This window comes from Equus przewalskii, chromosome 28 (assembly GCF_037783145.1).
Source record: "Equus przewalskii isolate Varuska chromosome 28, EquPr2, whole genome shotgun sequence".
Classification (NCBI taxonomy): Eukaryota; Metazoa; Chordata; class Mammalia; order Perissodactyla; family Equidae; genus Equus; species Equus przewalskii.
In genome coordinates this window covers 22,660,792-22,681,678 of record NC_091858.1, presented here as the reverse complement: position 1 = coordinate 22,681,678, position 20,887 = coordinate 22,660,792, and the positions used below count along the sequence as shown (strand labels likewise).

The 20,887-nt window shown below is 41.8% G+C and overlaps 1 protein-coding gene across 15 annotated transcripts in view; it reads right to left on the bottom strand.

Moving 5' to 3' along the window:
* Window positions 1-209: 209 nt before the first annotated feature.
* Window positions 210-20,887, bottom strand: part of FAT1 (FAT atypical cadherin 1) — a 131,578-nt gene continuing 110,900 nt past the window's right edge. For 6 of the 15 annotated variants that reach the window (XM_070598516.1, XM_070598520.1, XM_070598517.1 and 3 more), the window contains exons 17-29: window positions 18,930-19,073; window positions 18,099-18,296; window positions 16,891-17,692; window positions 16,634-16,765; window positions 14,856-15,013; window positions 13,504-13,966; window positions 11,534-11,687; window positions 11,252-11,362; window positions 8,850-9,481; window positions 8,005-8,142; window positions 5,395-5,454; window positions 2,681-2,716; window positions 210-1,631 (exon numbers count right to left, since the gene is read on the bottom strand). In XM_070598516.1, coding sequence (XP_070454617.1) covers window positions 1,003-1,631; window positions 2,681-2,716; window positions 5,395-5,454; window positions 8,005-8,142; window positions 8,850-9,481; window positions 11,252-11,362; window positions 11,534-11,687; window positions 13,504-13,966; window positions 14,856-15,013; window positions 16,634-16,765; window positions 16,891-17,692; window positions 18,099-18,296; window positions 18,930-19,073 — 3,657 coding nt within the window. In that variant the 3' untranslated portion in view covers window positions 210-1,002. Of the gene's footprint in view, window positions 1,632-2,566; window positions 2,717-5,394; window positions 5,455-7,433; window positions 7,487-8,004; window positions 8,143-8,849; window positions 9,482-11,251; window positions 11,363-11,533; window positions 11,688-13,503; window positions 13,967-14,855; window positions 15,014-16,633; window positions 16,766-16,890; window positions 17,693-18,098; window positions 18,297-18,929; window positions 19,074-20,887 lie in introns of all 15 variants that reach the window. The other 9 variants (XM_008518628.2, XM_070598523.1, XR_011534282.1 and 6 more) reach the window with 8 other exon arrangements.

Below are 20,887 nucleotides of genomic sequence, written 5' to 3'. Positions count from 1 at the left end.
TCAAGCAGCCACAGACTGCCACCTAGTGGCTACATGAGTAAGGAGAGCCTGGTTTGGCTAACCGTAGACTTTTGATATTTAAGCCACAAAAAGTTATATCTATATCCATCTTTCCATTCATCCATCCATCCATCCTTCTTTCTCAATTCATTAACTGAATCCTGAATAGGAGTATAAATATGGAGGAAAAATATGCAATAAAGCTGAAGTATTTTATTAATAATTTATTGTCAGTAAGAAAGACTGGCTAATGGTAGTTTTCAGTAAAAACCTTTACAAGACCATTGCATCACAAATATACAGACACTATAAAAACTGTGTCGTGGTGTTTGGTTCTAAACAGGTATGCAGAAGGTCCCCATTACACTTTCCAATAATGAAAAATGTTTATAATTCTAAAATACAGCAACCCATTTAAGACATGTCCATGTATCAGATTGTTCCGCATCCTATGTACAGCTCAAACAAATGACTATATTGAAATGTATTAATGAAATGTCATACTTCAGTGGAAAAGAACAGAGAGTGAAACCCTGGTTATATTAAAAAAAATCAGGGTGCTAGCTAGTGACACCAACACCACTAAAATTCGGTCATGAACAAATGCACGAAATATCTTGAAAATCTAGTTAAAGCTATGAAAATCAAATCTGTACATAAAATTTACAAAAAAAAAGGGAAAAAGACAGGAAAATGAAAATAATCAAATCTATATAACAAGATGGTAGGACTGATTTTCGTTGCATTATTTTAACACAGACAAATGGCAATACAAAAAGATGTTCAGAAATGGCACAGCCAACGTCAGTCTCATCCAAGTACAGTAGGTTAGGACATTGGAAATGGCTAACATGTCAGAAAGCGCGAGATTCAGTGCAGCCATGCCCATTTTAGCTCACCGAAAAGAAGCGCTTAAGCTCGGCTGCAGAGAACAATGCAGAAGGTCATTTATAGAATCTCTAAGTTCATTAAAGTCCAGGCACTTTAGGGGGAGTCTGAGCGTCAGACTTGCGTGTGTTGTTGCGAATCTAGCGGAGGAATTGTCACCTCTTCAAAGTGGCCATCGTCTCCACTTTCATAGTCACTCATCATGACCTCAGACTCCACTTCACAGCAGGCTGACACATCAGAGCAGGAAGCTGTGGAGGCGTACACAGACATGGGCATGTTTTCTACAGTGGGGGCGTCAAAGTTTCTTTGATACCCTGGAGGGTAAGGGGCATAGGGTTCTCTACAAGGACCAGTCTCGCCGGCGCCTGCTTTGTGAGGTTCAGACATGTCGCCGGGATAGAAGTTGGGCAGGTACTGATTCAAGTGGAACCTCTGCCGGTTTCTCGAGGAAGAACCCAAACTACCTGCAGCAGGCATGTCTCTGGGAGGGTGTATGGATTCGAACTGATCACTGAATTCCGGAGGTAAGGGTGGGAGTTCGTCAGGGGCGGGGAAGTCTTCTGGGGGTGGTGGGAAATCGCTTTCGATGTCGTAGCCTCCAGGGTAATAGTCTGTATCGATGGCATTTGGATCTGCTGAGTACAGTGGTGTCTGTTCGTCAATCACCTCGTAATTGGGGAATTCCTGTATATCCGGCAGAGGAACACTTGGCATCCAGTCTGATGTATCCCAGTGGTACCCTTGGTGGGAAAGAAAACAAGAGATTTCAACGTGTGTTCTCCCAAGCATCTGCGCCATGGAACAGAGCTCAGCGTGTCAAACACACAAAGGTGGAAAGGCATTCACACACACACAGAGGTTCATCATTTTGGAAACCTTTGGTCTCTGCTTTGAAGACATCCACTCCCACCCCGACCCAGCTTTAGAACCTCTCTGAACTAGGCTCTATTTCTAAAATGTGGACTTAGAGTTTTACGTAAGTACCTAACATTCAAGGAAACAAGACGAGTTTTAACAGAAGCAGTAATGCGAGCATCCACAAGACATGCACTTTTCTACAAATGATTCCAATCATCCTTTCAGCTTTCCTTCCGTAATTTAGAACCCACTGTTCTAGAGGAAGAAGAGTATTAGCGCTCAATCTTAGGACATCTGTAAAGTTTTCTCCTTTCAGAAAGGAAAAGTCTCTATTTAACAGAGAAATATCAAATGCCCCTTGATCTGCACTACGTATCATTAAAAAAATACTAATTAATGCAACACTTTAAAACAATACAAGTAATCTTATCATGCTAAATTTTTAAGTCAATTTCCTTTATAATAATCTAACAAGCTTAGTATTAAAAATTGTGCTATAATTCATTAGCCCTATAGAAAACAATGAATTGTGTTAATACCGGTATATATCAAAGCATGCCTCCAGATCAAGCAAAATGCAATCAAACATTGAAAAATATAATACAGTTTTTGATAAGACTACAACAATCAATCTTTGTTACTTTTAAAAGGACTAAGGATCATGTTAGACTATATAAAAGTATAGCTATTAAGAAAAAAAAAACCTCCCAATGTGGGGATAGTTCCCCCCCCCCCTTAGGATTTTTGAAATCCTTTGACAGACAGGAAAAGGCAAGGCAATCCGTGTTTAGAATGCGGAGCACAAACAGCCATGTACTTAGTTACTGTGGCATCCACGGAGCAAACGGGTGAGGGCAAGTCAGCACTGGGGGCAAATCTTGAGCACTGATTTTTAGTGAGTGTCAATGAACAACTGGCATGCATAAGTCACCTCTGGATTTGCTGAGGTCAGGAGCAGCCAAAGACTCTTTTTGGTGGCAGAGTAGAGAAAAAAGAAAACATTGATAATTAAAACAGAGAGACGGCCGAAAAGGCAACAAAGATAAGTACATAATACAATCGAAACTGCGTACAAAGGCCCAGTCAGCCGTGGACCACGCCTTTAAGACATCAGCTACGGAAATTCCAAATGGGCAAGAAATTTACGTAGCACAAATACAATGGGACATGGAGTGGAGGAAAAAGATGACTGACCATGAACTAGAGACATTGCCAGGAAACCAGCTTTTTTTTTTAGCTTTTTTTTCCTCGTCTCTGGCAATCTAAACCTGAAAACACAAAATTCTGTTAGGAATAATTAAAATAAAGTCGACAGGCTCTAATGAAATGTAAATTGATAAGGAATTTAAATTACACCTTCATGTCACTGAGAAATATTATGAAATCATTTTTTTCCTAAGACTTGGTAGCACCAGGTTACTTAGGTAATAATCCAAATACATCTAAAGCTACACAACACGCACAGACTTTACAGCACATTATAGCCTTCAAATGTGCATTACACCAGAAATTCACGAATGAACTTAAGAGACTTATAAATAACTAAACATTTCTCCAAACTCTGCCCATTTTGAATACGATTTTCTGTTTACATTGTTCACCTTCCCTTGGAGACCATTAGCTGTACTTTTCCCCACCCCACCCTACATCTGTAATCACTCTCTTGCAGGGTTCTTTTTTTTTTTTAAGGTATGTTTTTTTGGTGAGGAAGATTGGCCCTGAGCTAACATCTACTGCCAATCTTCCTCTTTTTTTCCCTCCCCAAAGCCCTAGTACACAGTTGTATATCCTAGCTGTGAGTCTTTCTAGTTCTTCCATGTGGGATGCTGCCACAGCATGGCTTGATGAGTGGTGTGTAGGTCCGTACCCGGGATGCAAACTGGTGAACCCCGAGCCGCTGAAGTGGAGAGTGCAAACTTAACCACTATGCCACTGGGCCGGCCACAGGGTTCTCCTTTTATCCACAGAACTCCAGCAGCAAGTCAGAGAAAGCAGATGTGAATCATATGAGCCTGGGTAGGCTGCTTCCCCTGGCTAAGCTTCAGGTTCTCATCTTTGAAACAGGGGTGGGAATCTGTTAGCGTTACTACGAGGATTAAATCAGATAACACTGGTGCAGTACTAACTGTCAGCTATCATCGACTCGTCTTATTGTGAAAACAGTCATCACGGAGCAAATAGAGTCACTTCAGTGACTTCCTAAACAAGGCCAACACTTTCTCTGCATCCTACAATGTTCTGGAAAACTGAGGTAATTCAGTCATTTGGAACAAATAAGGTTTCATTGCTGCTTCTCTTCTAGGAATTTAAACCAAAACCTGAAAAGACTGTGGTGATTCTAAAAAAACGAATGAGCCAGTATTTAAGTTAACATGTATCTATAGAATTTTAATTCAAAGTCTACTAAAAAGGTAGAAATTCCTTTTTAAAGAGAGGACTGACAACCTTTTTTACTAAATAGGCACTCGAGAATTCTTAAAATTTAAGCCAGTGTTCAGCTTTAAAGGCAATTTCCATTTCTCAGATAGGCCAACAAATATTTTTCAATGAAGGAGACTGCAATGAAAGAACTATTTAAATCCTGTTTCTTTAAACTCCATCAATATTTAAAATATTAGAATCTCATCACGTTAAAACTAAAATTCACTCGACAAAAGACAGATTACTTTCCGATTCACCAAGCAGAGAGCCGATACTTGTTCTTAGGAGAATAAGTGTGCGTCTCATCAGTACACTGAAGTCTACCCCCGCCGACCCCGTCAAACCTGGCACCAAACCACCCTTCTTCTCACTGCAACCCTGACAATGAGTGTCCTCGCAAAGAGGGTCCCCTAAGCCGTAGGCACTCCTGACGGTCTGTGCCTGGAGTTCTCAAAGCAGGATCCCACGACCAGTAACATCAGGGTTACCTGGAAACTTTTAGAAAAGCTGATTCTCAGGGCCCAACCCAGACCTACTCGATCAGAAACTTTGGGGCTGGGCCGAGCAATGAGGCTTTTAACAAGCCGTCCCCGGAGGCCTGACTTACAGTTTGCAAACTACTACCTGTGCAGTTCGCACGCCATCACTCAGGTCAGCGCGCCAATAAGGGGCCAACTAAAATACGTGAAGGGAGGCGGTCAGCACCCTTTCTTATAATTTTGAACAGAGACATAAAGCTTCCTATGAAATGATTCTCACTAAAACAAATAGGAAAATATGCCTTCTGCCAACTGTACCATTTTCCTAGATCATGCTCAGGGAAAGCCAAAAGTGAAGTCAGCTAGAGGTAATTATAAAAGCTGTGTGTTATTTAGCCTTATTCATACGAAGAGGATTTTTGATATTAAAAATTTCTTTTAGATAGTTGGAATTGCTTCTAAACGTCTTAATATTGTGCCATGTAAAGGCAAGTTGTCAAGATCCTACGGGTGACTTCTGATGTGTGTGTAAACTCACCATGAATGGCTAAAAGCAACAAAAAGACAAAACATACATGAAAACATCTTTGCAATGTATCTGGATTATGAAGATGCACACCGGCACAAAAGTACTCAGTTTCCTCAAAACCACAAATGATTGTTTATAACACAAGAGGCAAAAGCAGACCAAACTTGTGACACGGTCACTGTGAACACAACACAAGCACACACATCAGGACTGTACCTTCTTTATTCACCGTGTCAACTACAGCATTGACAAGGTGGATTACAGTCACTATGGAAGCTTGTAAAAAGGTACAAAAGGAGTAAATTAGGAAAATCTTCACTTAGAAAACAATGCATTCAATAGGATTTCTTTATATTATATAATTTCTACCTTAGAATTTAAAAAGAGAAATGAATACTTGAACATAACTACATAGTATAATTATGCATGAGCCCTGCACTCTTTCTGTTATATATCTCAAAGATTTCTCTAATCAAGCTACATAGCTCTTATTATTATTCAAAGGAATAAAGTAACCATACGATGTCGTAATTTTGGAAATTTTTTTCTAGCTATAAGTTTTTTCACAATTATGATTATGGATCAACTCATGACAAAACAATTCTGAGCAAAAGACTTCATAATTAAGAGTAAAATACTTGCTAAGCCAATTTTCTGGGTCCAATTAATGAAGCTGCACCTTGTTCCCAGAAAACAGAAATTTAAGAGCTACATAATAAGGTAAAATATGTACTATAAACACAAAAAGGGCTTTGTCTCTATTCTAGGTACTTCCACCCCAAATTTCTTGTCGTTTTGCAGACAGGCTAATAGCTGGCGAGCTAACACACCAGCAGAGGAATGCAGACTGTCTGCCTGGCTGTCTTCTGCGTAAATTCCCTTTTCATTGTGTATCAGATTGTTAAAGCATCTATGCCAAGATAAATAAGTACGCGTGTAGTAGGCAGACAGATGGTCCTCAAAGATGTCCATATCCTAAATCCTGGGAACCTGTGAATATGTTACCACCCTTGGGAAAAGGGACTTCGGTGTGATTAAGTTAAAGACCCCAAGATGGAGAGATGTTCCTCCATTATCAGCGTGGGCCCAGTGTAATCACCAAGATCCTAAAAGGGGAGACTCTTTCCCAGGCGGGGTTGGGAGGGAGCTGTGACTACAGAAGAGTGGCCAGCGAGAGGCAACGTTGTCTTTGAAAGATGGAGGAAGAAGCCGTGAGCCAAGGAATGTGGGCAGCCTCTAGAAGCTGGGAAAGGTAATAAAAGGAATCTCCCCCAAGAGTCTCGAGAAGGAAACAACCCTGCTGACACATTTACGTTAGCCTCCTGAGACACGCATTGGATTTCTAAACTACGGAACGATAAGATAATAACTTATCTTGCTGTAAGCCACTACGTTGTGGTCATTTGTTACAACAGCCTTACAAAACTAAAAATATAAGTATAGACTCTTAATATAAATTTCAATTCTATGATGATCAAAATTATGATAAAAGTTAAAATACAAACACTTCCGGATATGCTTTCTTCTCATATTGTATTAGCTATCAATTAACTTTCATAACTAATTTGACCATAATTTATTAAAAGTATTTCAGAGTATTGAGAAAAATGAAAAGAGCTAGAAAAAGCAAGAAAATAGTGACAAAATTCTCAAATGTATTTATGAAGAGCATTTAGGGACCAAAATATAAATTACTACATAAATTGGCAACACTAACTACAGTTTTAGAATTAAACCTAATGAAAGAAATAATTCTCTTTTGTTCTTGTTGGTAAATATGCAAAGCTATGTTCATATACTCCATCACTAAATAAAAAACACAGGTATTCTATGATATATACAATATACTTGATATCAGAAATGAATGTAACACACTTATGGCTATCTTTAGTTTGGAATTGGAATAAGACTCTGCAATATATTATGGCCTATATTACTCAGGATTTAGAAACAATCAAATAATTATTAGTGAGTTATTTCTTTCCACCAATAAAATACGTGAAATGTTGAAACACATTACGTTTTTATGAAAAAAACACCATGACAGTCAAATTAATTAATTCGGAGACTTGGAAGTGTCCACTGAAAACTCACTTTACTCTGTTACTGAATAATGACAATTTTCTCTACTGGTATATGATAATACAGCCAAGCTGGTTATCAATGCTATTTGCCCTAGGGAAGTTAGATAAACATAACTGGCATCAAAGATCCCACGGTCAAATTTTCTTCATTAGAAATATAATCAAACTTACTAGCAATGTCTTAAACTGTGTTCTCAGTCAGTACGCTCTGATCCAAATGGGAGCTGGGGCCGCGGGGGGGTCGGGGGAAGAGACAAATAAAACCTTGTAATACCAAACGTGCGACTGAAGTCGAACATTTCAGACTTTCCCATCTCCTCCTGGGGGCGTGTGAGCGTGAGCGTGCATGTGTGGGGAGGGTGTGCTCAAGGAAGCTGTTACAAGAGTTTTTTAAAAACCCACAAGACTTCTACAACATTTACTGTTGCAGAAAACAAGTCAATATGAAATCAGCCAATCAGACAGACATTATCTTTCCATTAATATATTTTCTTCCCTATCACTGACAAGTTGCTATAGTTCAAATACTTAGCCATTAAGGACATTTTAAGGATCTTCCCCAGCAGATTTCATGCAAGTACGTACAAGGCATTGTTCAACAGTGGTCCAAAGAGAAGGGGGAGGACGTCATGCGATTTAACCAGGGCACTAGGCGTATCTACGTCATTACGTAACGTCACGTGAACGGCATCGTGACCAGTAAGCAAGCGAACCACAGCATCTCAAACTTCTGTCTACTCACCATTGTCATCGCACGATTCGGACTGAAAGGAGCTGAGCGACTGCACTTCCGACAGGCTTTCCCGGGCACTGTACGGGTGGGAAGGCTTCTCTTCTAGGGGTTTCTTGGAGAGGCAGGGATCAAGGTCGACTACTTTCGCTAAAAGGAAGAGACGACGAACAGTAAGCTACACGAGGGCAAGGACTCAGCTGTGTTTACTGCTGTATCCTGACCCAAAGCCAGATTTACCCAGAGACTGCCTGAGATGTATTTCCTAAGAGAATAATTGAGAGGAAAAAAGAGAAACATCTGAAAACCAAAAACAAAAAACCTACAAATATTCTTGCAGAGTCACAGAACAGAAAGTCTCAATAAACCTGCCTATGGATATCATTTGACAATATGGGAAATTAAAATTTTGTTTTAAAATGGTACATTTAGCTTTTGTACAGCATCAAACATATGTTCAGGCCACTAATATAAATACTGTCAGTTCTTCTGGCCATGTTTTTTTAAAAATCCCTATTGTGCAAATGCCTTCCCAATTTTTTTGTCATAAAAAGGTCAAAAAATTACAGTTGGGAGTCCATATCAATTATAAAAATGGAATGATCTTTCCAGATTAATTGGAACATGACTCGATTCAATTCCTTAATTAAAAGCCACATCACAGCCATGATACTCAGTCAGGGCCCAAGGCATTGGAAGAAGTTTTTCAAATCCTACCAAAGGTCTTTGGAGTCTGAGCATATTGATCACTAATCAAGACTCCACATTTTCGCCTGACCCACCAGAAGCCCTGGCAAAACCTGTAATCTCCTTCTTCCTCAGAGCCACTTTATCGAGATGCAAAAAGTCGTCCTTACTGTCATAGTCGAAGTCCCAGTTAGGCTTCTGGATGGAGTCGCTGTCGGAAGGAGAGTTGGAGGGAGGCGGGGGAGGCAAGTTCGGGGCCACACTGCAGACAGCCACTGCCTTGCGGTGGCCGTGCACGGACTCGGGGTTAAAGGTGCTGAATTCGGGATGCTCTGGTATAGCAGACCCTTCAAAGGAATTTCGGTCAAGATTGTTTCGAGAGTCGCTCGGAATGCTGGGAGTGTAGGAAATAGGCCGGACAGGCACCTGGGGTGGTATGTCTGAGTAAATGTTCTTATTGAGCTTTGAATCAAAATATGGTCTTTGCAAGAAAGCGGCGGTTGGTCCCAAATGTTTGTCTTCTGGTTCCGCCTGGTGTTTCTTCTTTCGACTGATCATCTTACGGCAGAGGACGAACACCACCACCAGTAAAAATATCCCTGTTATAAAAACAATAATTCCTATGCCTTCCGCCAACCCGATATTCCACGGGGTCGACACGTATTGATTGGGAGTGGCGTCCTCACAGTGTTTTCCTCTGTACTCGAGGCTGCAGTTACAGTGGTAGGAGCCATGTGTATTCTCACAAAGGGCCCCGTTCCGGCAGGGGTTTCCAGCACACTCGTCAATGTCACTCTGACACCTGCCAAGAAAGCCAAGCATAAGGAGAAACCTCTGCAATGTGAGAATAGGCAAGGCCTATATTTCTTAGAGACTAAAGACCAAACTCCTCCTTAATAAGACATGCCCAAAACAAAACCAAATAGATAACAACCAAAAAACACACTATCGACCACAAAAACTACAACAGAAAACCTTTTGAGGAGTAATTAATCATGTGGATCCATATTCTATACATTTGGGAGATAAACATTACATCAAGCCAATATTTAAGTGCCATTTTAGGATGCAACAGATTACTACATCCAACTCATAGGCGAAGCATCAGTTTGTTTCTAATTCTGATTCAAAAATTTAGAATGTGCATCCTGACAAATGTGGGCTGTAACCTCTTCTAAGAGCCTAGACTAAACTTCTAAGAAAACGTTCCTGTCTGGAAATAGGAGAGTTCCATAAGACATGTGAAAGGCAAGAAAACTCCATTTTCCATTTAAAAATGCTACCCCCTACGGCTCCTCACCCCTACACATAGTTCACACGGTACTCCCTTCCCTGCCTTTGCAACGGGCATATTGTGCACCTGTGCAGATCTACCTGATGCTTCTCCAACCCTCCTCCTTTAACATAATGTATCTTCCCGCCATCCCCCATACACATCTGTCATTCAATTTTGATTACTGAGACATTTTTGTTAAAGATGTTAAGAGAAGTAATTGAGAATTAGGAAAGCAGACTTATGAACTGAGACCATGTGACTGATGCAGAATTCAAGACTACGACCACGACTAGCACAAAACCATAAGCAAATATCTGCAAGAGCTCACAGCAAAGTCTCTAACAAGACTGAGAGGGCAGGCGTTTCTAATGCACAGCACTAGCACTTACAAATAACGCGCACTGAGAAACTGAACTGAACTGGTGAAAGTCTAAGATAACATGGTATCTGGAATTAGAACCTCTTATCCACCTCTTTCAAGGTACAGCTGTATCCATGGGGGAATGGTTCCAGGACCCCCCGGGGAAACCAAAATCCATGCTCAAGTCCCTTATATTGAAATGGTGTGGTATTTGTATATAACCTACACAAATCCTCCCATATACTTGAAATCATGTCTAGATTTAATACTACCTAATGCAATATAAATGCTGTGTAGATAGTTGTTATACTGTACTGTTTAGGAAATAATGACAAGACAATGTCTGTGCATGTTCAGCACAGACGCAACCACTGTGGGCCTTTCAATCCGCAGTTGGTCGAAGCCGCGGATGTAGAACTCGCAGATAAAGAAAGCTGATTGTATGCAGCAGGCGCCTCTATGCCTCATTTCCCCTCCCCTGAAAATCATCACCCCTTAGGATTATGGTAAAGACACAAAAGATAATCAGAGAACTGAAAAAGGTTTCTTGATGCTATATAAACGTTAGCAACAGCCTATCATGAAAAAAAGCCATTACCATCACTCTCAAAGGAAAATAGGTAACAACTCCACAGGCGTCTGCTTTAAAAAACATAATAATTTCAGTCATTCCACAACCATTTACTGCCTGCAAGAAGGCATACTATGTTTATAAATAATATCTCAAAAGTATAAAAGTTAAGATTTTCAAGCATTATATTATATTCATCTGCTCAATATTTCTTTTATTTTAAAAGATGAAAAGATCAATTATCCGAGGAGCTACTGTGATCAAATTCTGAGGCAACGTAGTCCAAATTGATGAAGCTGTGTTGCGTCTGCTAATCAAGGCGACACCAGAGAGAGGCGCGCGTGTAAATCCTGAAAGCAGTTACCTGTCTCCCCTAAACCCGGCATCACACTGACAGACGGCACCGTCCAAGCTGTCAAAGCACGTCCCGCCATTTTTACAGGGTTCATCTTTGCAGTAGGGACTAAGCTGGCACCTGAAGAATAAGGACAAAATAGGCATGGATCCAGTACTTCTGCTGCAGTCAAATGCAACAAAACAGAAAACATGCGCCAATGTTAACGTAGACTTCTTACACGCATGATTACATGTCTGAAAAAGTTTTAATACTATGATTGATGATGAAAGTTAAGGAAAATATACGTACCTCTGACCGGTATACAATCCTCGACACTGGCACACAAAGTCCCCGTTGTCCACGATGCACGTGCCACCATAGAGGCACGGGTTGGAGGAACAGGGATTGACGCTCACCTCACAATACGTCCCTATGTACAGGGCGCTGCACTTGCAGTAATAACCTAAACGAGCAAAAGGGAACAAAAGAGTCCTATCATTCAGTAACTCCAAAAATAGGTCTTATGAAACTGGCTTGTCCTTTGAAGTGAAGACTGAGTTCTCCAAGACCTATAAAAACTAGTGCAATTCCCACTCCGTCCGTCTGGGGAAAAGTCTGTATCAACAAGCCTTCCACGGCTGGTATAACCCAAACACAAACAACTAAAGAGAGAACTCATCATGAACTTTCGTACATCATAATTGATGCAAGATTATTGGGCCAAGCATACAGAGCAGGAAAACTCAGTCCTCTCTGGGAGTGGCCATATGGATTGACAACACTTATAACTTAAGATCTCCATGTATTTGCAACTCACAGTGTTTCAGGATTAAAGGAGACAGTAATAAATGGGAAGGCACACTTTGAAGACTATATACTACCATGTAAATTTAAGAAAGGTGATCACCAAATTCGTCCAAAGGAGCACAAAAATGTCAGCCTGTCTGTATCGGGGACACTGTGACAGGCAGTAGCGTGGTGGACTATTTCCAGCTATCTGTCTTTGGGGAAGATGGAGGACCTCGTGTCCCAGCCTCCTTTGAAGTTGGCCATGGCTGTGGGATTTTCTTTGGCCAAAGATGTGGCTCTCTGGGCTAGGAGTTGTAGCAGCAGTGTGTGGTCGCCACGTTCCCTTCGTCCTGCTGCTACGGTGATCATGGCAGCACCGTGATAGTTTCAAGAAAATGCCTCTCCTGGTCTCAGTGATACAATGACAGTCTCCTTGCTGACCCAACTTACACATGTAATCTGAACACAACATAAACTTTTGCTCAGAGTATTACTGTGGGAATGACCTGGCTTACTCTTTGCAGAGAACATGCATAGACACTTTCCAAAGAAAACAAAAGAAAATCAAATCTTTTGAAATCTCACTTAATTAAAGTGTATTTTGACTTTTGCTCTATTAATTACACAAAGCTCTAGGTACCAAGCACGATGATAGCCATTTTCATAACTGTGTTTCTATTACTGATAAGTGAAAAAATGGGTCAGGGTCCAAAAGCCATAGAGCACTCCACCATGCCAGGGCTTCAGGACAGCTATGGCGACACTGCAGAGGGGTTCATGGCTCTCTGGAAAAGCTTATCCCTCTGTGCTGGGCCGTCGGATAAAAGGGGGCACTCAAGAGGAAGGAAGTGGTACCAACTCTAAATCCCCATGGGTCAACATCTATGTGGCTGGAAGAAGAGTCCAGAGTTAGGTGTGGCTTGTCTGTGCTTACGGTGCAGAATGAGACATATCTGAAAACACAATGCAACGTGACTGCAGGAGCTTAGCAAGCAGAGGAACTGCTCCCTGCAGCCTAGCTGCTAGGAAGAATTCTAAGCCCTGCTCTGCTTTTATGTAACATATACCACTCAGTTCCAACACTGATCCAATATCTGACAATATTATTATTACTATTTTTTAAGGTATACTTTTTTTGGTGAGAAGATGGGCCCGGAGCTAACATCTGTTGCCAATCTTCCTCTTTTTTTCTCCCTCTCCCCAGAGCCCCAGGACATAGTTGTATATCCTAGTCGTAAGACATTCTAGTTCTTCTGTGTGGGATGCTGCCACAGCGTGGCTTGATGAGTGGTGTGTAGGTCTGCGCCCAGGATCTGAACCAGCGAACCCTGGGCCATTGAAGCAGAGTGCACGAACTTAACCACTGGGCCATGCGGCCAGCCCCTGACAATATTATTTGAATAAAGAGGAAAAACAAAAACATTTGGGGAACTTCCCCTCAAGTGCCTACATGTGTAACGTTTGACAAATGGTAAGATTGTGAAGCCTACCTCCAGTAGGTGACGGACTACAAACGCCTCCGTTCTGGCAAGGGTTGCTTGAGCAGTCTTCTGTAGCCATTAACAGGCACCCAGGGGACACATCCACCGATTCTTCAATGTGTGCATAGCTTCTTGGTTTGTTATTCAAAGGGAGCTCCTGTCCATTTAAATAAATGGAGTCCATACAACCCCTGAAACCATTGCCAACTTGTGGGCTTCTTCCATGCCTTGTGCCTTGCTGACGAACGTGGCCACCAAAAAACACGTGGTTATCCAGGTTCAGGGTCTTCAGAGTCCCCGGGGCTGTGCCTGATGCAGTGTGGACCTGGTCTAGAACCAATCTGGCATAGTTTCCATTCACTTCCAGAGACACTGCATGCCAGAGCCCGTCATTGACTTGAATGCTTTGAACAGAGACAATTCCGGGGCCACTTCCACAGTCAAACTTGTACTGGAGTCTTCCATTATGAATCTAGGATAACAACAAGTACTGTTCACATTACTCTCACAGAATCCTCAGTTACAGTCTCTGGTCAAAACTCTGAAGGAGAGGTGTGTTTGGCGATGGAAGGGAAAAAGTTAGAAAGGCCTTGCATACAAGTACTACAGGACACATGCTCATTTCTTCACTGTACAAATAACACAAGTGGACCTTGTAGGGACCTTATGTTCAAGCACCAACTGCACATCCAAAAAGCATCATGGAAGTGACTGATAAGTAACTGCTAACTGAACAACAACTCAAAATAGCATCATGTAACATCAAAAGTCAAAACTGAGCCATGCTTAAAAGAAAAAAAAAAAGTAGGCAAGATATTGATCACTTTAAGCCTATGCAGGATCCCTGTATCATTCATAAGATGTAATATCACCTAGAGTTTGGATGTTAACCGTCACATGTACCTAAACATGCTTGTAAAAAACAGAAGTAAATCTCTAGGTTACTGCAGAACAAAAGGAGCTTTCCACCCCACAAACTCTAAAACTTGTATAGGTACCAATGAACCGTGGAATTCAATGAGATGTGGAATTCAACCATTTCACTTACTTTATTTTTTCCAAAAATGGACAATCTGAACATAAAGTGGAATTTTTATATATATATATTTTTGCTTTTTCTCCCCAAATCCCCCCAGTACATGGTTGTATAATCTTGTTGTGGGTTCCTCTAGTTGTGGCATGTGGGATGCCGCCTCAACATGGCCCGATGAGTGGTGCCATGTCCGCCACGCTCAGGATCCGAACTGGTGAAACCCTGGGGTGCTGAAGCAGAGCATGCGAACTTAACTACTCGTTCACAGGGCTGGCCCCTGGGACTTATATTTTTAGACTATTCTACAATGTGAGGTATGCAAACGTACCTCCAAGATGCTGTAGTCAGTTCCTCGAGCATACATCACAACTGCATGAGCAGAGTAGGTTCTGAGTCTCATGGTCAGTTTCATCTCTAATTTGTTTTCATTTTCCATGAGACGATATTTCACAAAGCTGTTTCCAGTAAATGTTACAGATGAACTCCCTGTGAATCACAAAGAAGAAATAAATCAGAACCAAGTTTAAGCTTGCTTTTTTTTTTTTTTTTTTTTTTTGGTGAGGAAGACTGGCCCTGTGCTAACACCTGTGCCAATCTTCCTCTATTTTGTATATGGGATGCTGCCACAGCAAGGCTTCACAAGTAGTGTAGGTCCATACCCATCATCCGAACCTGCAAACCTGGGCCGCTGAAGCAGAGCATGCTGAACTTAACCACTATGCCACCAGGCCGGCCTCTAAGCATATTTTTAAAAGTATGATTTCCCCCTGCCAGACTGATCCAAGTTTTTAAGATTATAACATCATAAAGTTCAATTCAAAATGTCTGTTTTCTTAATAAACAGCATAGCATAACTGGATCTCCATTGGAAGAGAACAAATTAGACTAGTGTATCACAGAGAAATGAATTCTAAGATAATGCGAGATCTAAGTTTAAGAATGCTCTATACAAAATTATTAGAAGACAATTCAGGAAATTATTTACATAGCCTCAAGGTGGTTTGGGAAACCTTCTCAAGCAAGATATAAAAACAATCCCCATTCCTCAAAAAAGATGAAAATAACATCAATCTCCAGAGACCAAAATTATTACATAAAATTATGCAGAACTGACAAAATAAAAAATTTCAAAATGACAGGATATTATTAAACAAATCAAAACATCAATAATGCACAGACAGTGAATGCAGATAATGTTAATACTCATAATCCACAGAGAGCTCCACACATTGAAAATAAGAAATAGACAACACAGACACAGTCAAGCAAAGAATAGGAACAGGCCAGTCACAGAGAGGAAATACTAACAGGAAGGAACAAATAAAAAGGTAACTTTCACTAGTAGCCAGAGAAACGCATATTAAAATAATCAGGTATCATTTCATGCCCATTAGATGGCGGACTTTGTTTTTTAATTGAAAACTATCAATATTGGCAAGAGAAGGGGGAGTGAGACCTTCACAGGTGACCAGAAGAAACAGAAACTGGTACAACTTTTTGGGAAACTAATATGATGGTGTATTTAAAAATTAAAATTGTAGTTTTAGAATCAACTGTACAGAAATGAAAGCATCTATAGGTAAGGATACAAGTATAACGATAATTTTTTTTAACAGAAGGAAACGTTAACAACCTGAATTTCTATACATAAGGAAAATGTTGAATAAACAATGGTACAGCCAAGCTAGAAATATTACACAGCCAATAAAAAGCATTAGGTTTGCGTGTACTAACTTGGGAAGATGCCCTTAACATACTGTGAAGCAGAGGAAAAAAGCCAGAGGGAGAGACTATGTGAGATGTAAGTTTTTAGTTTTTGTTTAAAAAAAGAAAGGAGATGAAAGAAAAAGAGCAATAAATCCATAACTACGGAACTCCATATTTATGTGAACACTGATGACAGAGATGAAAGGACATCCAACTACTAACTCAGGGGTGAGTTACTATGTCAGAGGAAGGAAAGGTTACTACTGTTATTCTCTATGTTTGACTTGTTATAATAAACATACTTTACAATACTTTTCAATTCCAACAAAGAAGAAAAAGATAAGAAACACTGAAAGTGACTTTTTAAAATAAAAGTATGCTGAATCACTGAACTCTCACCTGGGCACTGGCCAAACTTGCCACCTGGGCAGACACAGGTATATTTCTCCTCTCTGGGATCAGTGACACATTCAGAGCCCTCAGGGCATGGAGTGTCTTCACATTCATGATGGACAAATGGGCATCTTCCCTCTTTGTTTAAAAAAAAAAAAGAGCGGAGAGATAAGAATTTTAAGAAAATGGGATTTAATGTATAGCCTTCACAGGTTGTACATGAAATAATCTGTTCCACCTATTTTCATATACTTATGTGTTACCTTTGCAGAGACACACGGCTGTTCTACGGTGGCGGGGGGTCACAAAGCTCAGTCTGGCCGTGCTATGCGTTGACATGACATTTTCATCCACAGACAACTTTTCATCACAGAACTTCCACGGGCAATCCAGCCCTGCACAGAGCTTCTGAAATACATCCAGTATCCTAACACCAATGATTTCCTCGATATCAGTCACGGAAGAATTAATCTTGTGCAGAAGCTGCTTTGTGGAACCCTGGGCGCTACCTGACTTCTCTACAAAAAGTAAGACATCCAGATGTGGGTGAGGTTCAGAGGGCTGCAAACTAATAATCTGGATGTCGTTCTTCCTCACACCCAAGATGTTCCGTAAAGCTCGCTGGAAGTTGCGCCAGTAGTCACCAACAAATTCTTCTGGAGTGAGGTTGGCAAAGCGGAGGGCGACGGTGTGGTTCAACATCTCTTGCGTTACTTGTCTGATGTGCACCGTGATGTCAGCCGTTGTTGTAAATTTCCCATCTGTTACACTGACATTGAGAAGGTACTGCCCTATATCTAGTTTTTTGTGAGCTATCAGCTTACCCCCTGTGCTGGAAACAGAGAAGAGGTTGTCCATTTGGGGATCAAGACTGTAGGTTAATGTGTCATACACATCTTGGTCTGTTGCATGAATCTTCCCAATGACTCCTCCGGAGTACTCCTCGCCAAAAGCAGTGATGAAAATCTCCAGCGGCAAAATTGCAGGAGGATAGATGCTCTCTTCAATCACCCTAATGTCAATATATGTCAAAGAGGACAACTGAGGCTTCCCATTATCTGCCACCTACAAGAAAAGAAAAATCACCTTCATCTATGTCATTGTTTACAACTTCTTAATAAAAACATATTTACACTATTTAAGTTCTAAAACATTACCAATTATTAGATATTTATTTATCCAGATTAAGAAGCACATCAAAGAAAAGGATAAATACCTCTTTATGGCCCTTTCACTAGTTCATATTGAAGATTAGCTCCATCAATGTCTATGATAAAGTAACCAGATGAATGAAGAAGCCCCCTTAAGGTGCAATGGGATAAAAATGGAGGTATGCTAATAAATAAGAAAGACCACAGTTCTATACATTTCTGTTTTCTCATGAAATGTAAGCTGTTTACATACAAGAAAATAACCATCAAAGCAGCCCTTCTCCGAGTCTGCAACACAATCATAAAGAAAGATTTCATACCTTAACATGCAGTAAGTAATGATCTTTCACGTTCCTCCTTATGGCAGTTGAAGTCAGGAGGACTCCTTGCTGGTTAACGTCAAATGCGCCATCCTCATTTCCACTGACAATGGTAAAGAAGAAGGGTGGACCATTATGAGAAGAATCCTTGTCTGTGACTACCAGCTGGAGTACACTGAAACCCACAGGCTTATTTTCCTGCGCAGAATGAAAAAACCAAAAAAGACAAAACATACAACTTTCAACAAAACCAAATCTATATGGTAAGAGATACATGCAAGTTTTCTATAATATGAAATATATGGACAATAACAAGGCTCAGTAAGGCAGCAGTAAGGCTCCATTTGAAAGGAAGAAGGAGAAGAAGAGAGGTGGAGAGTAGGGTAGTGATGGGGAGGAGAGAGCGGAGAAGGGGGTGGGGGAAGGAGAGAGAAGGAGGGGGCTGGAGGAGGGGAGGAAGGGGACATATGTGAGAAGAAAAGATGCATGAGAGAGGAGGGGAGGAGGAGGGGAGACGGAGGAGTGAAGAAGGGGGGGAGGGGGAGGGAGAAGGTCAAGAGTGGGCAAGGAGGAAAGGAAAGGGCAGCAGAAGATAAGAATCAAGCTAGTGAGAATGTCTTAACTGAAGCACAGACAAAAAAGAGATAAAGGCTTGGCTGCATCTTGCAAATGCTCATTTTTTAACATTGATGGAGACCCCTGTGGTTTACTCTTCCCGTTTTTCTAACTAGCCGTCTTTGGAAAAGAAAGATTTCAAATGAACAACTGAGGCCAAAGAGCTCATTTCATAAAGGAATGTGTTCAATGAAGCCTTCAGCACCCTGAGACTACCTGGATAATTATGCTGTAGTTTCCCTTGGAGAAGACTGGTGCATTGTCGTTGACATCAGACACATCGATGTTCACAGTCGTTGTGTTGACTCTGGGTGGACTGCCATTATCAGATGCCTGAACTGTGAGCGTGTAACCTGAAATCTTTGCGGGGACAAGACAAAGAGAACACAGGTCCATTTTCACAGGGCCAAAGAACAAGGTTTAAGCAGAAGTACACTCCTGACAACCTGGAAGGGCAGATCTGAATGACAGTCGTCATTTGCTGTGTCCCAGGCATTTCCCCAGCTGCAAATAACTGTCTACAAAATGGAGGATAGCTACTCAACAGAAAAAGTTAACAACAGTGATTCGATTCTCTGATGCCTCTCAAAATGTACTCATTCCCTTAAAGTGTTCTAACTTTAAAATCTTGCAATGCAAATGATGAGAAAGAAATGTTAACATATCTCAAAGGCTGCTGCTTTAGTAACAATAGGGCAGGCAACATTCCCTAAGGCCCAAGTGGGACGCTCAGCCAAGTAAGACACTAAGCTGGTTCCCACCCTTGAGTGCTCACTCATTTTCAACGCCTCAGGATACTTCAGATCACCCGCCCCCACCAATTTCATACTTGGACTGCAGACAATTGTCTAAATCGCCCAACATTCTCTCTTTGTAACTTCCTGCAAAAGAAACTGCATCAAGGGAGATAGCTTGTTTTCCAGGGCAGTTCCCTGTTAAGCTCTCTCTTCCAGAAGGAGTGGTGGAAGCAGCCAGAAAGCAGGCTAATCCCACGTACGTTCTATAGATTATTAGTCCTGCAAGACGCTCCAACAAGAAAGGGCCAATTGGCTGGGGAAACACCACAGTCTCTCTCATAAAGGACATTAGTATATTAAAGGGTCTGAGACGTTCTTCAGTGAAAAATACCAAATGTTGTTCCGCCCAGCAGTATGGCCATTTTAAGCACAACAGTCTTGCTTCCTAAATGTTTGGAGACTCCCTGCTCAAAAATAACAGGTCAAAAAAGAATTAAGGAATTCAAGAACTGAGACTTTATTGAGCTAGCTCATCATTATCTCCCCAAATTACTCTAATTTTAGATTTACCCATTATTCCTCTGAAATTACATTCTTTATTATCACCAATGTCCTTCTAATTCTCCAAACCAAGGCTTCTTTCACTTCTCCTTCACAAACTCTCTGAGACAGCTCCCTTCTTGTCTGTAAGTGAGAGTGGATGGGTGGATGAGGGGATGAGGGGATGGAGGGACGGAGGGACGGAGGGACGGAGGGATGGAGGGATGGGGGGATGGAGGGATGGAGGGATTGGGGGATGGAGAGATGGGGGGATGGAGAGATGGAAGGATGGAGGAATGGGGGATGGAGAGATGGACGGATGGAGGGATGGGGGATGGAGAGATGGGGGGATGGAGAGATGGGGGATGGAGAGATGGGGGGATGGAGGGATGGAGAGATGGAGGGATGGAGGGATGGAGGGATGGGGGGATGGAAGGATGGAGGAATGGGGGATGGAGAGATGGACGGATGGAGGGATGGGGGATGGAGAGATGGGGGGATGGAGAGATGGAGAGATGGAGGGATGGAGGGATGGAGGGATGGGGGATGGGGGGATGGGGGATGGAGGGATGGAGGGATGGGGGATGGAGAGATGAAAGGATGGAGGGATGGGGGATGGAGAGATGGAAGGATGGAGGGATGGGGGATGGAAGGATGGAGGGATGGGGGGATGGGGGGATGGGGGGATGGAGGGATGGGGGATGGGGGGATGGGGGGATGGAAGGATGGAGGGATGGAAGGATGGAGGGATAGAGGGATGGGGGATAGAGAGATGGAAGGATGGGGGGATGGAGAGATGGAGGGACGGAGGGATGGGGGGATGGAGGGATGGGGGGATGGAGGGATGGGGGGATGGAGAGATGGAGGGATGGAGGGATGGAGGGATGGAGGGATGAA